This window comes from Aspergillus uvarum (assembly GCF_003184745.1).
Source record: "Aspergillus uvarum CBS 121591 unplaced genomic scaffold BO82scaffold_43, whole genome shotgun sequence".
NCBI lineage: Eukaryota > Fungi > Ascomycota > Eurotiomycetes > Eurotiales > Aspergillaceae > Aspergillus > Aspergillus uvarum.
This window is the reverse complement of record NW_020291340.1, coordinates 174,500-192,317: the sequence shown is the minus strand read 5'-3', so window position 1 is coordinate 192,317 and position 17,818 is coordinate 174,500. Positions and strand designations below refer to the sequence as shown.

The window sequence follows — 17,818 nt, the reverse complement described above, 5'->3', positions numbered from 1 at the left end:
TGCCTGCCGTAATAACCAGAGGTGGCCCGGAGCGGGTTGCCTTATGCGAGGCCGATATCCAGACTCCATCACCGCCCGATGTTCTAGGCAGGTGAACTGTATACCTTAGTCATAATTACACTTGCATGAAATCAAGCATCACCTAGGAATGTTCCTCACAAAAACAATTTCTCTCTTCTTAGCTCACACACCTCTCTATCACCATGTATGCCACTGGAAGAGAACTAAATAGGGTATATAATGTACAATGACACATCATGAAAGGGTGCAGTAATCGACCATCCATCCACCTTTACTATGAAACACCCCAAACTCCACGCCTTCCATCTAATCCTGCAACTGAAGAATCTCTGCACACACACACGTCAGCAACCTGTCGGTGCGATACCGCTTCTTGGTTTTTTTTTTTTTTTTTTTTTTTGAGAAGGGCTGCATCCGCACTCACCTGTCAAAAACTCCTCGAAGCTCACCGTAATATACCCATCCCGATCGTCGTCATACCGTTTGAACACGTCGGTCATGCGTCGCAGACTAATGCAGGCCTGCACAAACAGGTCGAAACTCATGCCATGTTTGCCGTACGTATGCCCATTCATCTGCCGGCCCTTGCTCTCGAAGGTGATGAACATGACCTGCACGAACCCCGGGCTGAGGCGGTACCCGAAAGCGACCAGCGCGTTCTCGAACTCGGGCAGGCTGATGCGGCCGCTGCGGTCCACGTCGAACCGATCGAAGAGCTCCCGCCACGCCGCCAGATAGCGCCAGAGGGAGACGAACTCGTCGAACGAGATGGTCCCGCTGCTGTTGCGGTCGAACATGCGGATCATCATCTTGACCGTCTTCGGGTGGAACGAGGTGTAGTCGCCGTTCACCAGCGCCGAGCCCAGCTCCAGCTCCGTCAGCGCCCCGGAGTGCGAGGTGTTGGCCGCGCGGAAGAGGGGGTACAGCTGCTGTGGGTCATCGTCGGGGACCGCGAGTGGAGGAGGGTGGGGGGATTGGGGCGGACGCGACGACGGGGGAGGACGGTTGCGCACGGGCTGCGAGGGAGGAGGCCCGAAGCCGTAATTCTGGGGCGGAGGTGAGGGGTGTAATGGGTGCGGACGTTGCTGGACAGGAACGGTTGGCGATCGCCCACCACCATGGTGAGTCTGTTGGACAGGCGCTGGGTAGCGCTGCTGCGGGTTGACGCTCGGCGCTCCGGACACGGGCACGCGCGGAGGCACTCCGCTGGAGGAATGGTGGGAAGACTGTCGAGGGGGTCGTTGGTGAGTCGAGCCGCTCGTCTGCATCGCACCGAGCATCTGCGCAACCTGTTCCCCCTCAAAGTCAGTAGCTGCGGGGTAGAGAAGTAGATCAACCTGCATCATTCGGGTTCCTGCGTACCTGCTCGGGCTCTGCGTGACTGTGCTCAGGATCCTCACATATTAGCGACAGTTGCTCAATGTTTTCCGTCGGGCTTGTCTTTGTTCTCGACTCACGCTGGCAGCGCATCTGGATTGTAGGACTGATTGTACGCCATGGCGGCAAAGGCTGACTGACGTGACTGACGTAAGGGCGGCGGGCGCAATCCGAGCGACAGGCGTCAAAACGGGCAGCGTAGGTTTGCACCCAATCCTCTAGGCACGACGAGGAGGTGAGGTAAGATCTCGAGGTGTAAAGATTTTAGGAGTGAAAGGCAAGGACCGAAAGGAGTTCGGGGAGATGAAGGAATTATTAGGCTTTGGCCATGCAGTTAGTTGTTAAGTTAGCGACCAGATTCGTTTTTGCGGACCTGCAGAGCGGAGCCGTGGGGCGGCGGTTTAGCAGGAATCGCCAACCGAAATCAACCATAAAAGGGGGTAGAAGACGCGGTACTACACATACCCATAGGTAGAAAGTCCGTTTAATGAGCGCAGATGATCTGTCAACCACTCCAAAGAGAACAAAAGGATTCAAATCAGTTCCCTTCCGTACAAGCAAGGATCACTGGCTTGACCTTTGTCACGGGAGGGGGTGAAGGTGGAAACTGCGCGCGGAACGAAGGCAGATCAGGCCGAATGAAAGAAACTCAGCCCTACTGTGTACTATATCCGACACAGCTTATTTTTGAACCGGTTGGCCCACGGGTTCCATTCCAATTCGTGGTGGATCCCACGCAAAGAAAAAGGCATCTGTGCTACTTCTGAATACTATACAAACTAGGATTGAACTGCTGGGAGGCTGTGTTCAGAGCCAGTGGTTCAAGAGATTTAAAGTCTTCGTGTCAAAGATGCTCAGCCTTGCGATGTCATTCGCAGAGGCCACAAGACCGGGGAAGCCTAGGCGCCGTCACGAACCCCCGACCAACTGCTCCAGTCCCTCCTTCTGTTCATTCAAAATGGACGCGATCTCGTTCCAAGCAATGTTCCGAAACTGCTGTCCTTCTGCTCCCGTTGTTAATGCGATCGATTCGCTGTTCTTTGTTAACCAGCACCTTCTAACCGTGGAACAGGTCCGAGGTAGACTCACTCTAGATAACTATCGTTTCTCCAACACTTCCCATGAGACTCCACCCCTTGGTACGTGGCACTCACCAGCGATCGGCTGCCTTGCTCAGCTGTGCGCGCAAAGAGTTTATACGCCAGCCAAGACAGCCATCGCTCGTAAAATCTACGATACTGCCGCCCGAGTGACGAGGCACAAAACCCCGGACTTACGGAGTTGATGATCACAGGCACCGTCCCGTCGTCCTGGCGAACCATCCCAGCCGCCATCTTGAGCATATACTCGAGCAAAAGCTTGGAGATCCCGTACTGTCGGCGGCCTAAGAAATTGCGGGGGTCGTTCAAATGCTTGAATAACGGCTCTTCCGTTCGGAGGCTCTGCGCCTTGACCCGAACGAACTGTTGGCTGGAGACCACTGTAAGATGGGCTGGCTGCGTCGGTGTCGAGCTGCTTCTCAGCTTGGGGAGGAGGAGGAATGCCAATAGGGATGTCGAGAGCGTGTTGACCTGCAGCGTCTCCTCCCATCCTTCCGGCGATACGGTGTAGTCTCGATTCCATAGACCCGCGTTGAGGATGGCGATATCCAACTGGTTGACTTCGTTGTTCACACGCTCTGCGAAGCTCTTGACGCTCTGGAAGCTGTTCATCTCCAGCTGCCACACCTGCACCACACCCGGTCTCTTGGTGCGTCGTTCAAGCTCCGCCTTAGTCGCTTGGCCTTTTTGCAGGTTACGACTGCCTATGATGAGTGAGTCCACGCCCAGGCTGAGGAGCTTGACAGCCGCCTCGAACCCCAGTCCGGATGTTGCTCCGGTCAGAAGCACCGTCTTCCCTGCGAACGACACCCCGCTGGGATCGACCGGGATATTGCGTCGCGACCGACGAAGGCGAAATATCCCTGCCATGGCGAATGTGAAAAGACACAGCAGTATGGCCTTCGAGGTCGACATTATGCGGCCGAGGAGGACGTTTGCCAAGGTATAGAACAAGGTTGGTGTAGTAGATCCAACCGATCCAAATCGAGCAGGCTCGCGTGAGGTAAAGATTATCTAGCCTCGACAAATGGATGCTGGTGATAGCTGCCAGCTGAAATTAGCGTATTGCTAGAGCCGGGTCCGGCGTCTGGGCCGGCCCCGCTGAATCGCCCCGACACGAACAAGATGATGGAGACCGCGGGAGCAGGAAACGAATACGAAAGAGAGGGCGCGCAAGCTCTGCAGCAAAAAGTCCGAGCAAGGATGGGATGGACTAAGCGGGGCTTCTGCAACTGCGATCCGCCCCCCTGCAAATTTGGGTTGTCGATTTGCCTTTTGTGAGGCTCGGCTGTAATCCATGCAAATGGAACAGAGGATGCAAATTGCTCACGTAAGGCTGGGCAATCAAGATTAATGAGTAACACTACAAAATAGAATTTCTGTCACACCGTCTCAAGTGACTTCCCGAGACAACGCTGCAAGATGGCGAGATCCAGGCATGAATTGAAGTCATCGATCAGGGATGGCAAACAATGCAAACATGCGGAGTAAATACTCTTAGGTACGCTCAGCGGCGGGTGATTTCTCAGCAATAATATCGGCGGTGATACAACCATTGTGGTAGGTGCCTATCTGCCTGCCTCATAGATTTTGGAAAGAACCGAGTAAGTCAACTTAGAGACTTGCTCTCTGGCTGCTTCAATCTATCAACCTAGTTCTTGTCAATTCTTATTACAACCTTTCTTTCTGGTCCCCATTATCCATACGACAGACATTATTATAGACCAGGTTGTACTCAGTAAGTCAAGCCATCTTCGCCAAGAAAATCACCTGAGCCACATCTCTAAATGAAGGACCAGGTTGAGGCATCGGAGATGGGCTCGGCTGAACAAGGGAGCGAGACTCCCAGAGACGGCCGAACATGGCGTAACTACTTCCCTAAAGGCGACCTTTGGGTGTTCGGATACGGGTAAGCCTAGCCGTTCACTGTGCTGCCGGGGTCGCTCCGCGGCCGAAGGATGATCCCTGGAATCAACAACCAGTGACTGATGCAGAGCAGGAGTTTGATTTGGAAGCCGCCGCCGCATTATGGTATGTAGAGTATACAGCTTACATCCATGATACCAGGAGTGGCCTATTTCCATTCATGATACAAATGGGCTAATGTCTGCCAGATCAACGGGTTCCTGGCTACATCAATGGCTATGTGCGGCGCTTCTGGCAGGTTCGTTGATGCATATCTTTCGCCGTCTGGTTGTGATGACTGGGTTTGTTAATGTGCAGATAAACTCACTGGCGATGTCTGTTAGGCAAGGTGGGTCAAGCTATGCTTGAGAGATGACATGTCAGGGCTGACAGGTCGCGTCTAGTACCGACCATCGTGGCACTCCAGAGAGCCCTGGACGAGTTGTGACAGTGATCGAACGGGAGTTCTGGGAAACACTGGATGATCCGGTATGTCTTCTCGTTCTCTCCAGCGGCCGCAGTCAGCCAGCTATAATCATGAAATCCTGTTTGCTGCCAATCTGCCTATTTGAGATGGCTCACTCACAGCTTGAAACAGCTGGCGCACCTTGAAAGCTCCCCGACGGCCACGGTTTGGGGTGCTGCATATCACATCCCCGCTTCCCATGCTGAGGAGGTGCATGATTATCTCGATGTCCGAGAAATCGATGGTTACACCGTTCATTACACTCCTTTCCATCCCGTCGATACCCCCCAAGAGCCAAACGCAGAGGAATCTACAGCATCTCCAATCGTGTGTATGGTCTACATCGGTCAACCAACCAATCCGCAGTTTTTGCGGGATCCAGCCCGGCGAGAGCAACAAGATGTGGCCGAGGTGATAAGTCGCAGTCAGGGACAGAGTGGTAAGAACACCGAATACCTGTATCTCTTGGAGAAGTCGCTTGATGGACTCGGGCTGGGGAGTGCCGATGTGCACGTCACTGATCTGGTGCGACGGGTCAAGGCCCTCGAGGGCGCGGAAGAAGCGGCGGCAGAGGAGGCCAAGGCCGAACGGGATATAGAGGAGGCTCTTCATTCATCCAAAGTAGAGGCTCATCAATGATTTCCGCCGGCTGAATAGGCCCGTTCCACCCGTGTTGTGTCGGTGAGCTGTTATTGTTGCTGCCGCCGCTGCTGCTATATCCTCGGAGAGTTCTTGGCTTATGGCAGATAGACTGAAATAGAACATTCCAGGTAGAGAAGATCATCTCAAGTTCTTTAAAGGTGTTATGGGAATCTATAGGGCAAAGGAAGCGTTGAAGTAAGAGAGTGTCGAGGGTAGGTGAGGCGTGCCTTCCACGCTAGCTGCATACCCGCTGGTCTTACGCAAGCGGGCGATAAGGACAAAAGGAGGGCCTTTCCCGTATCGTCAAGCGAGACCAGAGGATGTGGTGCAGTGATTGTCCAGATCCGATTCACCATTGAGCCAGGCTATCTGTTGTGAGGATGTGATGTATGCAAGTAGACTAGCCTTCCCAGCCAAGCAATCCTGCAAGATCGACCAGCAGTCAGTATACCGTTACAGACTTGCGGACAGAGACAGGCCGATCATTCTGCAATCAGTTGAGGCTAAGGAGACGCGGTCTCTGCTGCGCTCGATTTGTTCGATTGTGCATTACGATTTGTTTGCTCGTGCTTCCGACAATCCCCAGTTCCAGGATGATGAAGAATCGACTGCTGGCACCTGCTGGGCTGGCTGGGCAATGAAGAAACCCTTTCTTGAGAAAAAGTAAAAGTGTCACAAACAAACCAAATTCTGAAAAGTCGCAATCTGCCCAGTGCTCGCTCCAAAGGTCCTTATCCAGACACTTTGCAGATCCTCACTGAATGCGCCATGGACATACAGTACATGTACATACAGTACGAGTAATTCTGGCCCCTCCTTCCAGGTACCAATGAGGGGTGGACAACGGAGGGGGGGGTCACTGCCGGTGATGAGCCGGTGATGAATTTCTTAGCGTCTCCGACTTCATCGGTTGCGCATTTGCCTCCCCCTCATTCATTACTTACGTTACCTATACCTGTCTATACCTATCTGTACCTTACCTACTGCCTTCAGTCCCTCTCTTTTTTACCTTCAAATCAAATGTGCTATACAGTACGGATTACTGCTTAGCTCTTTCAGCTCCACTATTTCCTTGCCTCTTCCAGCTCTCTCCCAATCTTCACCAGTTCAGCCTGTAACGTTAAGTTACAGGACCTCAGTTATCACCAGTCAGTCACAGTTACGTTACCCCTCCCCCTCCTCCCCCTCCCCCGGCCACTTCTGGACCAACTTGCATATCCCTAGCACTCTGAGAACAAAAAGCAAAGACAAGTGAAAAAGAAAAAGAAAAGGGTGAAAAAGAAAAGAAAACGACAAACATTACTTTTGCATTTGGACCAATTCTGCCGCGATGCCAGACTACTACGTACACCACCTTACTACTGTATCAATAATACCACTTTTACTCAGCCCTTCCTCTCCCCTCCCTCCCTCCTCCTCTCTTCCCCCCCCGCTTTAATCCAGCCGCGTTGTCCGTGTCCGTCCAGTCCTCTCGCTCTCCCACCACTCTTACTCTCTCTCTCTCCCATCGGCCAACTCGCGCTTGCTGCATCTGCCCACTTTGCTGACCGCAGTCTTTTTCGCCAGGAACAAAATCCTCCTTCTTTCACCCCTCTCCTTAAAAAATTTTCCTTCTCTCCTCTGAATCTCTCCCCCATCTAGGCTCAATAGACAAGTAGTCTTGCTAAGGTATGTGTCTATTCCTTTTTGTTCAGAGCACCGAAGCAGAAATGACGGAAGGACCCCCTCATCCTCATATCTGGCCAAGCCGGTTGGAGGGAATCTTCTGCAGGGTTTCCTCGCACTGAAGGCCACTGTCGCAAGCATTTTCTTCCCACTGTTGAATACTTTCTTTGACTCGTTCACGTCTCACTCCGACTTTCCATTCCCGTGCAAATTCCTGCGGTGCGAAAGCAACGTTGAACACCATCCCAAGCATTTCGACTCTTCGCTCTACCTCGGTGCTTCTGATTCCTCGGTACTAACCACCCAAATTCGCGCAGAACTCTACCTTCCACTCAAGATGTCTAAGCTCTTTGTTGGGTAAGTTTGTATCATTTCCTGTATCTGCTTTCCGCCATGAAATAGAACTAACTCAACGTAGTGGCCTGGCCTGGCACACCACTGATGAAACCCTCCGCCAAGGATTCCAGGACTTCGGAGTCGTCGAGGAAGCCGTGGGTACCCCCCTAGTCGCGCTGTTGTGAGCCGCGGGGTCGGTCTAATCAAATTGTTCTCAGGTCGTTGTCAAGGACCATGATACCAACCGCAGCCGTGGTTTTGGATTCGTCCGGTTCGCAACCGATGAGGATGCTGACAAGGCGATGGAGGCCATGAACAACCAGGAGTCAGTACCTTCTCTTTCCCCTCATCCTTTTTTGACTTATTGCTGACCCCAAATAGATTCGATGGTCGGGTTATCCGAGTCGACAAGGCTTCGGAGCGGCCTCGCGGTGGCCCTGGAGGTGGCGGCGGTGGTTTCCACGGCCGAGGCGGCTACAACCAGCGTGAAGGAGGCAATGGAGGTTACCGTGGTGGTTACGGTCCGTCAACCTATTTCCGCTCAAGATGGCCTTGAAGTATCAGCTAACTCAGATTACAGGTGGTGGCGGTGGCTACGGCGGCGGCGGTGGTAGTAAGTCTCAAGTTCCCCCAGGTCTCGCCTCTCAGTCTCACTGATGGAAAGATTATTAGACTGGCGTAGCCCCCAGCAGCAGTCATACGAGCCGAGCCAGAATGCTTGATTGCCTGCGCCGTGCATGTCGACCCCCAGAAACTGTCTTGCCCTCTCTCTCCTTCCCTCTGACACTATTTTATTCCATGCAAACCCTGCTATTAGTCCCTTGGGGGTTTCGGGCAGGGATGTGAATACGAAGGAACGAAGTCCCGAATTCGTTATGACGGTTACCCAAGAATGACTGGAACGATCACTGTGCCCCTGTTATGCCCCCTTTCTCTTTTTTTTTTTTTTGAGGCTTCATCTGCTGTTTTGCCCTGGCTGTCTCTCTCAATCCGGACTCTCCCCTTATTGCGGTTGCTCTCTTACATCGATGTAATTTGGCCATTATGGGAACTTGATCTTCTGAGCCGATCGTGAGAAATTGCAGAATTGTTGTGCTTCATAAAAACAAAAAAACCAACCGCAGGTTCTATCTCGGTGGGACATTCCCTCAGCTGAGGCCGTCCACCCCCACCCCGAAGCTATTAGAGTTTTAAGTCTTCAAGGGAAGGTATAGTAACCACGGCAGCGAACCGAACGCAGACAGAACAAGAATTTTTGACGGAACAAGATGCTAACTATCCCCGGGAGCTATCATGCAGGGCTCGATGCATTTCGACTCAGGCCGGTCGACTTGACGACGCTGTCCAAACATGAACGAGGGAAAATGCAGGGCAGATTTGAAGCTATGGAAGCCTTTTTCAAGGGCTCATGGTGACAACGCTCCAGCAAGAGTCTGCCTACTGTGAAGTAGTGTAGGCCTCATTCAGCAGGACGAGCAGTATTCAAGGTTGGAGAACGTGGTTGGGGAGCAGTGTACCCTCTGGCGGGTAGGTCTGTTCATCGGCGTGGTTTTATGTCATATTGGGTAACGTGTGAAGTCGATGCATATACACAGATTGACGAGTACACGTTTGGACAATCTCTGGGAATTGTCTTATCACTGGTAATTTACAGTGCGTGGGTGTGTCAGGACAGCCTCGGCTGCGCAGCTTACCATGCCCATGAGACTTGTCCATTGTGCCACAACAATGCTTGTCATATGTCGACATGTCAAGAACAGAATGCACAAACATACAGTACATATTCGAAAATATCAAGTGATAAAAATCAAAGTAGAAATCATCATCACCAGTAGTGAACTCACTTCAGTGCAGCAGAGACCGACTAAAGACGATTGAATCGGCAGCGCGCGCAAGCGAGCAAGCGGCATTGGCGGCATTCGTAGATGAAGTGCGGGTAGTTTTCGTGGCACTCTTCGCACCGATGAGCGCCTTTGACACGCTTCCAGTTGTCGTGGTCACATTCGTGGTCTTCCTGGAGGTTCTGTGCCACTTGTTGAACTTCCTGCTCGGGTGGATCATCTCGATCTCGACCAGCGACGTGTTGAGCTCGGAGCAACAACCTTTCCTCGTCCCAAATCGGACAGGTGCACGATTTCCAGGTAGAGCTGCAGACATAGCAGAACTCGTACCTGCAACGGCATCTGTAGCACGAGGGATATCAAAAATCTGAGCTATGTAATAAGGCATAGAAAGGACATTGACTTACGTGATATGGTTGCAACCTGTTCCCAACTCGATGACATGGCCGCATCGCGCACAGCGCTGCCATCCCTGCTCAGCTGCAAGGTCTAGAACAGTCTGGTCTTCAACCTTGTCATCATCGCACTCGGTCCCTGCATGGGCGGGCCGTTTGCAGAGAGTGCAAGTCTCCTGTCGACAGATCTTACATGTGCCGATGTAGCCCTGCACCTGATATGGCATCAAGTACTGCCCGCATCCCGCTATGGAGCAGTAGGTCCTGTACGGATCTTCCCTCTCAATCCACTTGTCCTCCAGCTGCTTGGCCAGTCGATGACCCAGGTGATCCTGGAGCGTCGATGGAGGAATCGGCAAACGGCAGCAACGGAGCGGCAGAAGCGACTCATCCGCCAGTGCCTCTCTGACTAGACGTAGTACACAAGCCCTACAGTACCGATGCGAGCACGGTGTCTGCATCATATGCTTCAGTGACTGTTCCTCGAAGCACGCAACACACTCAGCTGTGGCATCGTCATCCAAAGGGGACTTTGCGGCGACATTGGAAGGAGACCCAGCGCCGTATCCGAGAGCAGCTGCAGTGCGTGCGGGAAGCAGAGAGGAGATATCGGCCCCGTCTATCCGTGCCAGGATCCTGGTGGCATCCTGGATCTGTTGCGTAGCTAGATGTTGGGCTGGCTGGTGCTGGGCTTGTGGCGCTTGGTTTCCGTAGCGAAGAGCGAGCGTTCGGTCAGCAAGCGCCCTGCTCTCCTCCTGTGCAGCTAAGGTGAGTGCCACGCGGTCATCGTAGGTCGCTCGGTCGATGCTCAGAGCCATATGGCTGTCGTGGGTGGTCGTGGCGCACTGTTGGATCTGGGATGCCCATTCGCATAGCGCGAGCTCATGATCAGATGCTCCGCTGTTGTTGCTCCTAGTCCTGCTGGCTTCAATCTCCGCCTGCACATCTTGATGAAGTAGGCTCAGGATAAGCTGTGCGGAAGCTTCGTCCATACTGTTTCAGGGTGATGGTGGGATTCTATGGGTGTGAGAGATGTGTTGGGCTTGAGGACTTCGACAAGACTATGACCAGAGGTATGGGAAGTGCTTGAAGCTTGGAGAAGAAAAGTGTGGAAGAGGAGAGAGCAGAAAGCTTCCTTGCGCGCTGAACAGGGTTGAAAGAAGAAGTGAAGGAGAAAGGTGAAGAAGCAAAATGAAAAGCAGAAGCCGGATCAGAAGAGAGGTGGGTTGTGTTCAAGAAGTGCTCTGAATGACAGTGAAAGGAAGAATTTAGTGGTCAAGAATAAAAGTAGCCACCAACGAGTCTAGAAGTTGGGTGTTGATACTATCAATGGGTGCAGTGCAGTGCAGTGCAAATAGGGAGGCCACATAGTCTTTCCTATTTAGGAAGGCACAAACTTCCGGCGTAAGCGACATCATCCTGAAGCAAGTGTGAAGCCAACTGCTTCTGAGTCCATGAATCCTCGTCCTTCATCCTCTTCTCATCACTTTCGAAAAATTGTTCAATCTCCAACTCGGAAGCTATATACTAATCTTCAACTGCATCGACCATGCCTTCCCTAGCTTCGCAACATCTTCTTCCTCAAGATATTCATGCCAGAGTCGAAGACTGGATCTTGAGAGATGACGAAGATCCGCCGAGATTCTACAAGAAACTTCTTGCAGACCAGAATTCATTTCGTGGGAATGATTCTCTCTATCACGATTTACCAAAGTCATACTAATGAAATATATTACACTACTGTAGCCCAAACAGCACAGCCCAAGGCTTTCGCCCAGAGCAATGCTGACGCTACCTTGCCAACGGTCGGAGGATGCTCACTCTCACATCTCGCCGGTACAAAGCCTACTGCACCGGGAGATGAGAAGCTTGATAGATACAAGCGCCGTATGAGGTACAAAACCAAGGACGATCGATTTGACTATAAAGAGACCAAGGTCCAGAAGAAGCTCGAACGTCTTTCAAAGCATCTCAGGCGAGCAATCGCCCACAAGTTCCATGCGCCCAACGTGGCCCAAGATCGGTTGACGGTAGGTCATGTCTTTTAAACTACTTAGTACATTCTCTTCTTGCTGTAATGATGCTGAATGGGATGCAAGATCAACCATCGCCCAGACTTGGGAATCTTCAAGAAGGGAAAGACCTCTTCCCCTATCAATTCTAGAGGTATGCTTGCTTCGGACACGCTCGGATCTCCCTTCTCTCATGGGTAGATTTTGACTGTGCTTTAGTCCCCTTACTTGGCTTCTCAGAGGAAGACTTCCTGGCAGGAGCGCCTCAACGCCTAATTCCTCGGAATGACGTATCTAAGACATATTCCGAATCGCTTCCAGGTCATGGCACAGCAGATACTACCAGATGCGAGATGCAAAACTCAAGTTATGATAAAGATCACTGGTCACAACACGGCACGAATGGGAGGAGTGGAAACGTGCTACGAAATGCTATGAGATCGCCACGTACTGCCTTGGACTTGTCGTCAGAATCCGATTTTGAAAGCTACACTAAAAATCTTCTGCGGGTTAATTTCAGCTCTCCCAGTAAAGCCACCACGGGAATAAGGCTCTGGACTCTAGAAGATTTACATCGCCTACTCCGAGAGAGAGAGTCTCTCTGGGACTCGGGCAAAAAGGATACTCAATCCCCGCAATGCAGTAGAAGATCTCTTACAAGAGGCTTTCTCAAGCGCTTATCCTCCTCATCGCCCATTCGAACCACAGCCACCGCGCCTATGCCGCCCAAGAAGATTCAAAAGACCGGGAGAGGACATGCAACTCAACAGGAGCACAAAGATCCAGGCATCAGCTCTCGCGCTGAGATATTATTGACAAATGATGGAACGCCGTCAGAATACGCACATCGACAGGAGGAGTCCATGCCGAACATCATCACAGACTGGACCACTCCAACAAAGTCATCTAAGTATATATTATCCGGTGAAAACGGTCAAAATAAAAAGCCTAATAAGACAGATCCGCCATATTCTGGGCGCAAGAATCAAGTGCGCCGTCAGGTTTCCTGCGAGGCTCAATCAAACTCATTTTTTGTCGCTTCGAGCGGACTTAACGAAATCATCGATGACTGCTTCCCTTTAAGTCCCAGCAAGGTGGACTATGCTGCCCTTGAAGCTGTGTGTGATGCCATTTTGGCAACCGAGTCAGACTTCTTCCAATCTTTTCAGGAACATTTCCAAGATATTTCCACTGCAGGTGTCAAGCCTGGAATTCCAAAACGCAGACCGGAGAGTGCTCTGGAAAGAAAGCCTTCAGCTAGGGATAGACATGAGGACACGCATGGCTACGCAAATGACAATCGGACAAGCTACGACTTGTCAAGCAAGACAGAGGATAGGTCGGGGAAAACCCTTGCAAGCGATGCGGTGAGAGATGCGCCTTTCTCAATGTACCTTAGGACAGCCTACACCGGCGGTCTGTTCACTGAGAATGAGATAATGCAAACTCAGGCTGAGTTTACCACCCATGTAGAAGGCTGCTTGGAATGCAGGCTGCTACAAGGCTCTGGCTTGCATTGCGAGCCCACAGGCTTACAAACTGACATCAGCGATGATCTGGAAGGATTTTGGCAGCGAAGGATGTTATATTGACGATGTGCTATAATTTGTCAACTCTTACTCCCCAATATCTTGTATTTGGTATTTTGATGGGAGGATTTTGCATCTATTGGAGCCAAGCTCGAATGTATTTGGAAGTGAGAATGCTTGCCACGATTATTTGAGGAGATGAGGGTATCATGTATTCCTAACTTCTGGGGAACATTCAAGATCAACTGAAGATCAAAATAACCAAGATATTAGTAAATTAGAAGGGTTCAGAACGGAGCCAGCCTGTGGCAGGTGAAATTGATTAACCAGTGCCGTTCAGTCTACCATGACCCCGTGCCTCTGTAGATAGCCCCATGTTTGTTCATTAAGCTGGGATGCATTTTCGGCCATAGCCCTGGAGAGCAGCCTGTCAGACCCCGAGGGCACGGATGGAGTCACCCGGTGTCATTGTGTCCGTGGGTCATGTCATAAGCTAAGTATCACCTTATTAAACGGGGCTGGGCTTTTAAGCTTGATACATCAACACAAATCTGGTTGAGAATTCTCCCAGTTTACTCCTATCCCTTCCATCAGTCTAGATGAAAAGCGAGCCGCATTCTCTGCTCTCCTGGGCTTTGAACCCCTCCACATGTTAAATTCAACAGTGATCGGCACTGTAATGACCACAAAAGAGCATATTGCTTTTTTCTTACTGCGGGATAAAGTGACATTTGTGATCAGAGGCTCAGTACAATGCTATGAAGTGCAACCCTGGTACCAACAGCCTTGCAGGGGGACCTCAAAGCGACAGGGCTATCCTACTACCCTTCCCCGGCTGGACCAGGTTGTCTTCTGGGTATAATGATGGAGCAAACCAGATCCTTGAATGATTACGCCAGCTTGCAGGAGAATGGGGGAACGTAGCAGGATTTTAACAGGTGTATACGTAAATGCATGGGAGGGAGGGCATGCAGTACAGGAAAATCAGGCAGAGAGACTAAGTCATCAGGCAATAGGCAACAGCCAGGGGGTGGATGTAATGGGGCTCATTTGCTGAGTTGACTGGATGATAGAGCCGTCAAAACAGAAGTACTATGCGTCTGGGGGAGCTAGACCGTGGACCGGACTGCAGCAGACCTAACCAGGTAGTCGGGTCAAACACGCTTGCAAGGAAGGGTATGGACAATGAGGAAATGAACTGCACACGGAGCTGCAGGAACCGACCTGTCGGGATGTCTTTGGTTTGTCGCACTTGATTTCCGGTGGGGGATGAAAGGGACTGTAACGCTTCTCTGGGAATGGTCTGGCTGCATGTGTAGGTATTGAGACCCAAGAATTCGTTGGGCTGTGAACTGAGCTTAGGGCTGATGTTGTGCGTGTTCTTTGTTGCTTGCTCGTTGCTTTTTCCTTCTTGAGTCTTTGACTTCGAGGATGTTTGCAGGACTCAGACCAATTACTTAGGTAAAATCTTGAGTGTAGTCTTTCTCCAGCAATGGCCTTCATGGTGTCAAGCCATCGAACGATGTCGCCCTACCTCTATAATTCAGATATATGGATTATCAGTGAGCCACATCTATGGCTTCGGAGTCATCAACGAAGGATCTAAGCCACCGCCAGATTTGCAATACAGATCTGTGTGACCAGCTGAAATGTCAGCGGCAACAAAAAGTAAATTCGCCGCCGATCCGGACCCGAGAACCAGGAAAAGGACTCGGACGGGGCTTGCATGTCCATCCATGCAGTGTTTCAAGTCGAGGAAGCATAAGACCTGAGGCTCTGATAGGCCCGTCAGAACTGTCTAATCCTTACCGTAAGTCCAGGAGGAATGGTCCGCCAAGCCATATGTGCAGATTTGATGGTCTGCTATCACTTTCTAGTTCAGCCAACACGAAAAGCAGCTGAGGGGATATCCGCTTTGGGGCGTGCATTACCGCTTATCTTTGGTTCTTAGGATATCTTCTCCGCGGAGAAGAATGAGATTGCTAGATCAAGCGTATGTGCCCGCGTGTGTACATCCTCAGGTACTATTGTCTGTTGTAGAGAGGCGTTGTCGCAGGACATTGTGGCTTTGAGCTCGCTGGCCTCATTCATGCCAGTGTCATTCTGTTTGTCCCTGTGGTTGGGTCAGTCACTAGTGGAGAAGTGTCAGAAGTACGCAAGTACTTACCTTGCATCTGCGAGCCTTCGAAGACAGGTCCTTAAGCTGACTTCGGCTGCGCTGCGCAGCTCAAGATGAACTCGCTACGTGGGCTACGTGGAGGAGTTAAACCCACAAAGGAAGGAGTCGTATGATACAATAGTCTTACCTCTTTCTTACCTCCAGAGGTACAGATCAACTTTGGCTATCGGTTGACCGTTCCATTAAATCGACTTGATGCAATGGCTTGCTGCACTGTGCTGTGTACACATCCCCGGCCGAAGGGTGGTTCGAAGCTCGTCAAAAGTCTCGTATGGGACTTTAGTGAGTGCTTGGCTGAGCGCAATTGGATCAGCTAGGGCATATGGGGTAGGGGAAGAGAAGCTAATGCATTTGTTCATTGTGTCCGGGGGTGGTATAAAGAGGTACGGCGAGCGATGGGAGGAAAAGCACGGAAAATAAAACCCAAGGCAAAAGAATGGCCAACAAACATGACCCTCCTTCAGCTCAAACGGCAGCCGCGACTCAAGGTCCAGGCTCGACTTCATTCCCGGCGCCATTGATCGAGCGCAATCTCGCCATTCATGAGGAACTCAGTGAAATGGTTTGCTTGCCACTTCCCTCTGCCTCTCTCTCCTCTCATTATACGAAACCTTCCGTCTTATACCTACCGTACCACTAACATCCCAACTCAGCACGCTCAATCGGAGTCTACCGTGCCATCATGGATCGACTCTCTCATCGCAGAAGAACGTATCCACGCTTACTACTCCCAGCTCGGCGTTTCTCTTTGCGAGCCCCCGACTGTTGCCCACCATGATATCGAGTCAGATCTGGAGCAGCTCCGCCAAGTCGACTACGCTTCTTCCACCAAGCAACAGCCGAATGTCCGATTCGCTGCTAGCTCGAACAACCAGGTTACTGCTTCCCTGAAGCTTTTTGAGAGTAAAGTTGCCCTGGATCAGACCAACATCCGCCACGAAACCCCGCTGGAGCGCTTCCTCACGCCGGGATACAGCGATCCGTGCTTCTATGCGCAGCCTGCACTGGCCCAGGCGGGCATCCAGCTGGGGAGCTTGGAGGGCAAGGAGAAACGGAAGCGAATGGCGAGGGAGAATGTGGAGCGTGTCGTCTCTAGGAGGGTGGACTCGTCACCCTAACACTCTTCTGGAGTGTCTCGCGTGCATGTTCTCTATCCGTTTCTTATGCCACCGGAGAGATGTCCTCTGTGCAGTACGCCGGACCAGATATCTAGTGCATGCCAAAGACTTGGATAAGCCCTAAACAAGGCTGATATTTGGGGTATACCTTTCTCAATAAACAAACAAATATGCTATGCTATAAACTCAACACCGAAGATCAGACCAGTTTGTCCCAGAGGAACATCTCCGATTCACTGGACATTTTTAAAACGCAAGATATATCCAAGTGACCACGCCCCCTCAAAAAGCATCTGAGGGGCTGCTCCGCGAAAAGGGAAAGGTTCGCCTGATACCATCGCGAAACTCCTTTCACTACAAGGATAGGTTGCTGCAACATAATGGGCCCTCGGATATAGACAGCACGAGATCCCCTTCTCGTATATAGAAACTCCGCTTTGTTTCCACAATCGCTTATAGAGGGGAGAGAGCGCCCACAGCCCCGGCTCCCTTGAAAGCAGCCTTATTGCTTACAACCACTTCAACGGGGTACTTCCATTCCATGAATCTCGTCCAACCTGCATAAAGTATCAGCACCTCATTCCGAGACAGGTGAAGGGGGTCCCTAGGCAACTTACTCCAATAAGCGCATTTCCGGCCCAGATATTTCCCCACGAACGGAACAAACACCATGGTCAGGAGCATCTCTAACTGCTCCAGACTTTCGCGCCATTCCTCCTCCGCGTCGGAGTAGTCTGAGAGGGTATCGAGGTCGGAGACGGAGGTGCTTTCGGAGGGGAGAGAGGCGATGTCGTCGTCGGAGGCGGAGGAGTAGGATCGGTCACGGGAGGAGACCATGTAGGCGGAGGTGGTGAGGGAAGGGTTGGAGGCGGAGGGCGAGGCAGACATTTTGACGGTGGGAGGGTCTTTGGTGATTCGATCGGGTTTCAAGGTATAGAGTACTAGGTAGCAGATTGCGTAGTCTCGATAAAAGGTGCGGGGATGAAGTGGGTGTTCGTGTTTATTGGTATCGTCGGAGGTGGTGGTAGTGGTTGACAAAGGTATGCAATGGTGTCAATCGGGAATATTCGCAATCAAGCAGTGGCCTGCCTACCGCCTGAGCAAGGATTTCAGCATGAGCCAACTTTGGTCGAATGTGAAGGTACAGCAAGGGTATCCGAAGGATAGCAACGGATAAGGCCTGGAGCTCGGCGACGGTAGTTCTTGTTCAGTGACGAATCGGGTTGGCGATG

At 51.5% G+C, this 17,818-nt stretch overlaps 8 protein-coding genes across 8 annotated transcripts; 4 read left to right on the top strand and 4 right to left on the bottom strand.

Annotated features, from left to right (window-relative positions):
* Positions 1-306: 306 nt before the first annotated feature.
* BO82DRAFT_356157 (EF-hand domain-containing protein) lies at positions 307-1,982 on the bottom strand. Its single transcript, XM_025635645.1, has 5 exons — positions 1,864-1,982; positions 1,479-1,718; positions 1,384-1,402; positions 446-1,310; positions 307-350 (listed from the first exon to the last, which is right to left on the bottom strand). The coding sequence occupies exons 2-5, from the start codon at positions 1,517-1,519 to the stop codon at positions 328-330; spliced, it is 948 nt and encodes a 315-aa protein (XP_025489936.1). The 5' UTR covers positions 1,520-1,718; positions 1,864-1,982; the 3' UTR covers positions 307-327.
* Positions 1,983-2,307: 325 nt separating this feature from the next.
* On the bottom strand, positions 2,308-3,368 carry BO82DRAFT_288291 (putative short-chain dehydrogenase/reductase family protein; the record flags this gene model as incomplete). The annotated part of the gene is made up of 2 exons (XM_025631613.1): positions 2,308-2,431; positions 2,488-3,368. 2 exons carry the CDS (start codon positions 3,366-3,368, stop codon positions 2,308-2,310), a joined length of 1,005 nt encoding a protein of 334 aa, XP_025489935.1.
* Positions 3,369-4,051: 683 nt separating this feature from the next.
* Positions 4,052-5,636, top strand: BO82DRAFT_356155 (gamma-glutamylcyclotransferase). Its single transcript, XM_025635644.1, is given in 7 exon segments — positions 4,052-4,236; positions 4,298-4,407; positions 4,498-4,529; positions 4,613-4,662; positions 4,673-4,675; positions 4,806-4,892; positions 5,002-5,636. 6 exon segments carry the CDS (start codon positions 4,313-4,315, stop codon positions 5,506-5,508), a joined length of 774 nt encoding a protein of 257 aa, XP_025489934.1. The 5' UTR covers positions 4,052-4,236; positions 4,298-4,312; the 3' UTR covers positions 5,509-5,636.
* A 1,877-nt stretch (positions 5,637-7,513) lies between these two features.
* On the top strand, positions 7,514-8,234 carry BO82DRAFT_376193 (RNA recognition motif domain-containing protein; the record flags this gene model as incomplete). The annotated part of the gene is made up of 6 exons (XM_025637515.1): positions 7,514-7,533; positions 7,595-7,667; positions 7,731-7,837; positions 7,894-8,033; positions 8,093-8,125; positions 8,185-8,234. 6 exons carry the CDS (start codon positions 7,514-7,516, stop codon positions 8,232-8,234), a joined length of 423 nt encoding a protein of 140 aa, XP_025489933.1.
* A 1,142-nt stretch (positions 8,235-9,376) lies between these two features.
* On the bottom strand, positions 9,377-10,740 carry BO82DRAFT_419405 (E3 ubiquitin-protein ligase; the record flags this gene model as incomplete). Its single annotated transcript, XM_025640112.1, has 2 exons — positions 9,377-9,695; positions 9,761-10,740. 2 exons carry the CDS (start codon positions 10,738-10,740, stop codon positions 9,377-9,379), a joined length of 1,299 nt encoding a protein of 432 aa, XP_025489932.1.
* A 557-nt stretch (positions 10,741-11,297) lies between these two features.
* BO82DRAFT_404041 (uncharacterized protein) lies at positions 11,298-12,036 on the top strand (the record flags this gene model as incomplete). The annotated part of the gene is made up of 3 exons (XM_025639417.1): positions 11,298-11,427; positions 11,495-11,778; positions 11,980-12,036. The coding sequence occupies 3 exons, from the start codon at positions 11,298-11,300 to the stop codon at positions 12,034-12,036; spliced, it is 471 nt and encodes a 156-aa protein (XP_025489931.1).
* Positions 12,037-16,010: 3,974 nt separating this feature from the next.
* On the top strand, positions 16,011-16,715 carry BO82DRAFT_419403 (uncharacterized protein; the record flags this gene model as incomplete). The annotated part of the gene is made up of 1 exon (XM_025640111.1): positions 16,011-16,715. One exon carries the CDS (start codon positions 16,011-16,013, stop codon positions 16,584-16,586), a length of 576 nt encoding a protein of 191 aa, XP_025489930.1. The 3' UTR covers positions 16,587-16,715.
* BO82DRAFT_339758 (uncharacterized protein) lies at positions 16,716-17,792 on the bottom strand. The gene is made up of 2 exons (XM_025633488.1): positions 17,204-17,792; positions 16,716-17,143 (listed from the first exon to the last, which is right to left on the bottom strand). The coding sequence occupies exons 1-2, from the start codon at positions 17,472-17,474 to the stop codon at positions 17,040-17,042; spliced, it is 375 nt and encodes a 124-aa protein (XP_025489929.1). The 5' UTR covers positions 17,475-17,792; the 3' UTR covers positions 16,716-17,039.
* Positions 17,793-17,818: the final 26 nt, after the last annotated feature.

What these genes read in the sequence shown, in the direction of transcription:
- BO82DRAFT_356157 (XM_025635645.1), bottom strand. Translation starts at nt 1,519, where the DNA reads ATGGCGTACAATCAGTCCTACAATCCAGATGCGCTGCCAGC. An exon ending in CTTCGAGGAGTTTTTGACAG is followed by an intron (nt 351 to 445) that starts GTGAGTGCGGAT and finishes GTGTGTGTGCAG; the next exon opens with AGATTCTTCAGTTGCAGGAT.
- BO82DRAFT_356155 (XM_025635644.1), top strand. Translation starts at nt 4,313, where the DNA reads ATGGGCTCGGCTGAACAAGGGAGCGAGACTCCCAGAGACGGCCGAACA. An exon ending in GAAGCCGCCGCCGCATTATG is followed by an intron (nt 4,530 to 4,612) that starts GTATGTAGAGTA and finishes AATGTCTGCCAG; the next exon opens with ATCAACGGGTTCCTGGCTAC. An exon ending in GGGAAACACTGGATGATCCG is followed by an intron (nt 4,893 to 5,001) that starts GTATGTCTTCTC and finishes AGCTTGAAACAG; the next exon opens with CTGGCGCACCTTGAAAGCTC.
- BO82DRAFT_339758 (XM_025633488.1), bottom strand. Translation starts at nt 17,474, where the DNA reads ATGTCTGCCTCGCCCTCCGCCTCCAACCCTTCCCTCACCACCTCCGCC. An exon ending in CCGGAAATGCGCTTATTGGA is followed by an intron (nt 17,144 to 17,203) that starts GTAAGTTGCCTA and finishes TACTTTATGCAG; the next exon opens with GTTGGACGAGATTCATGGAA.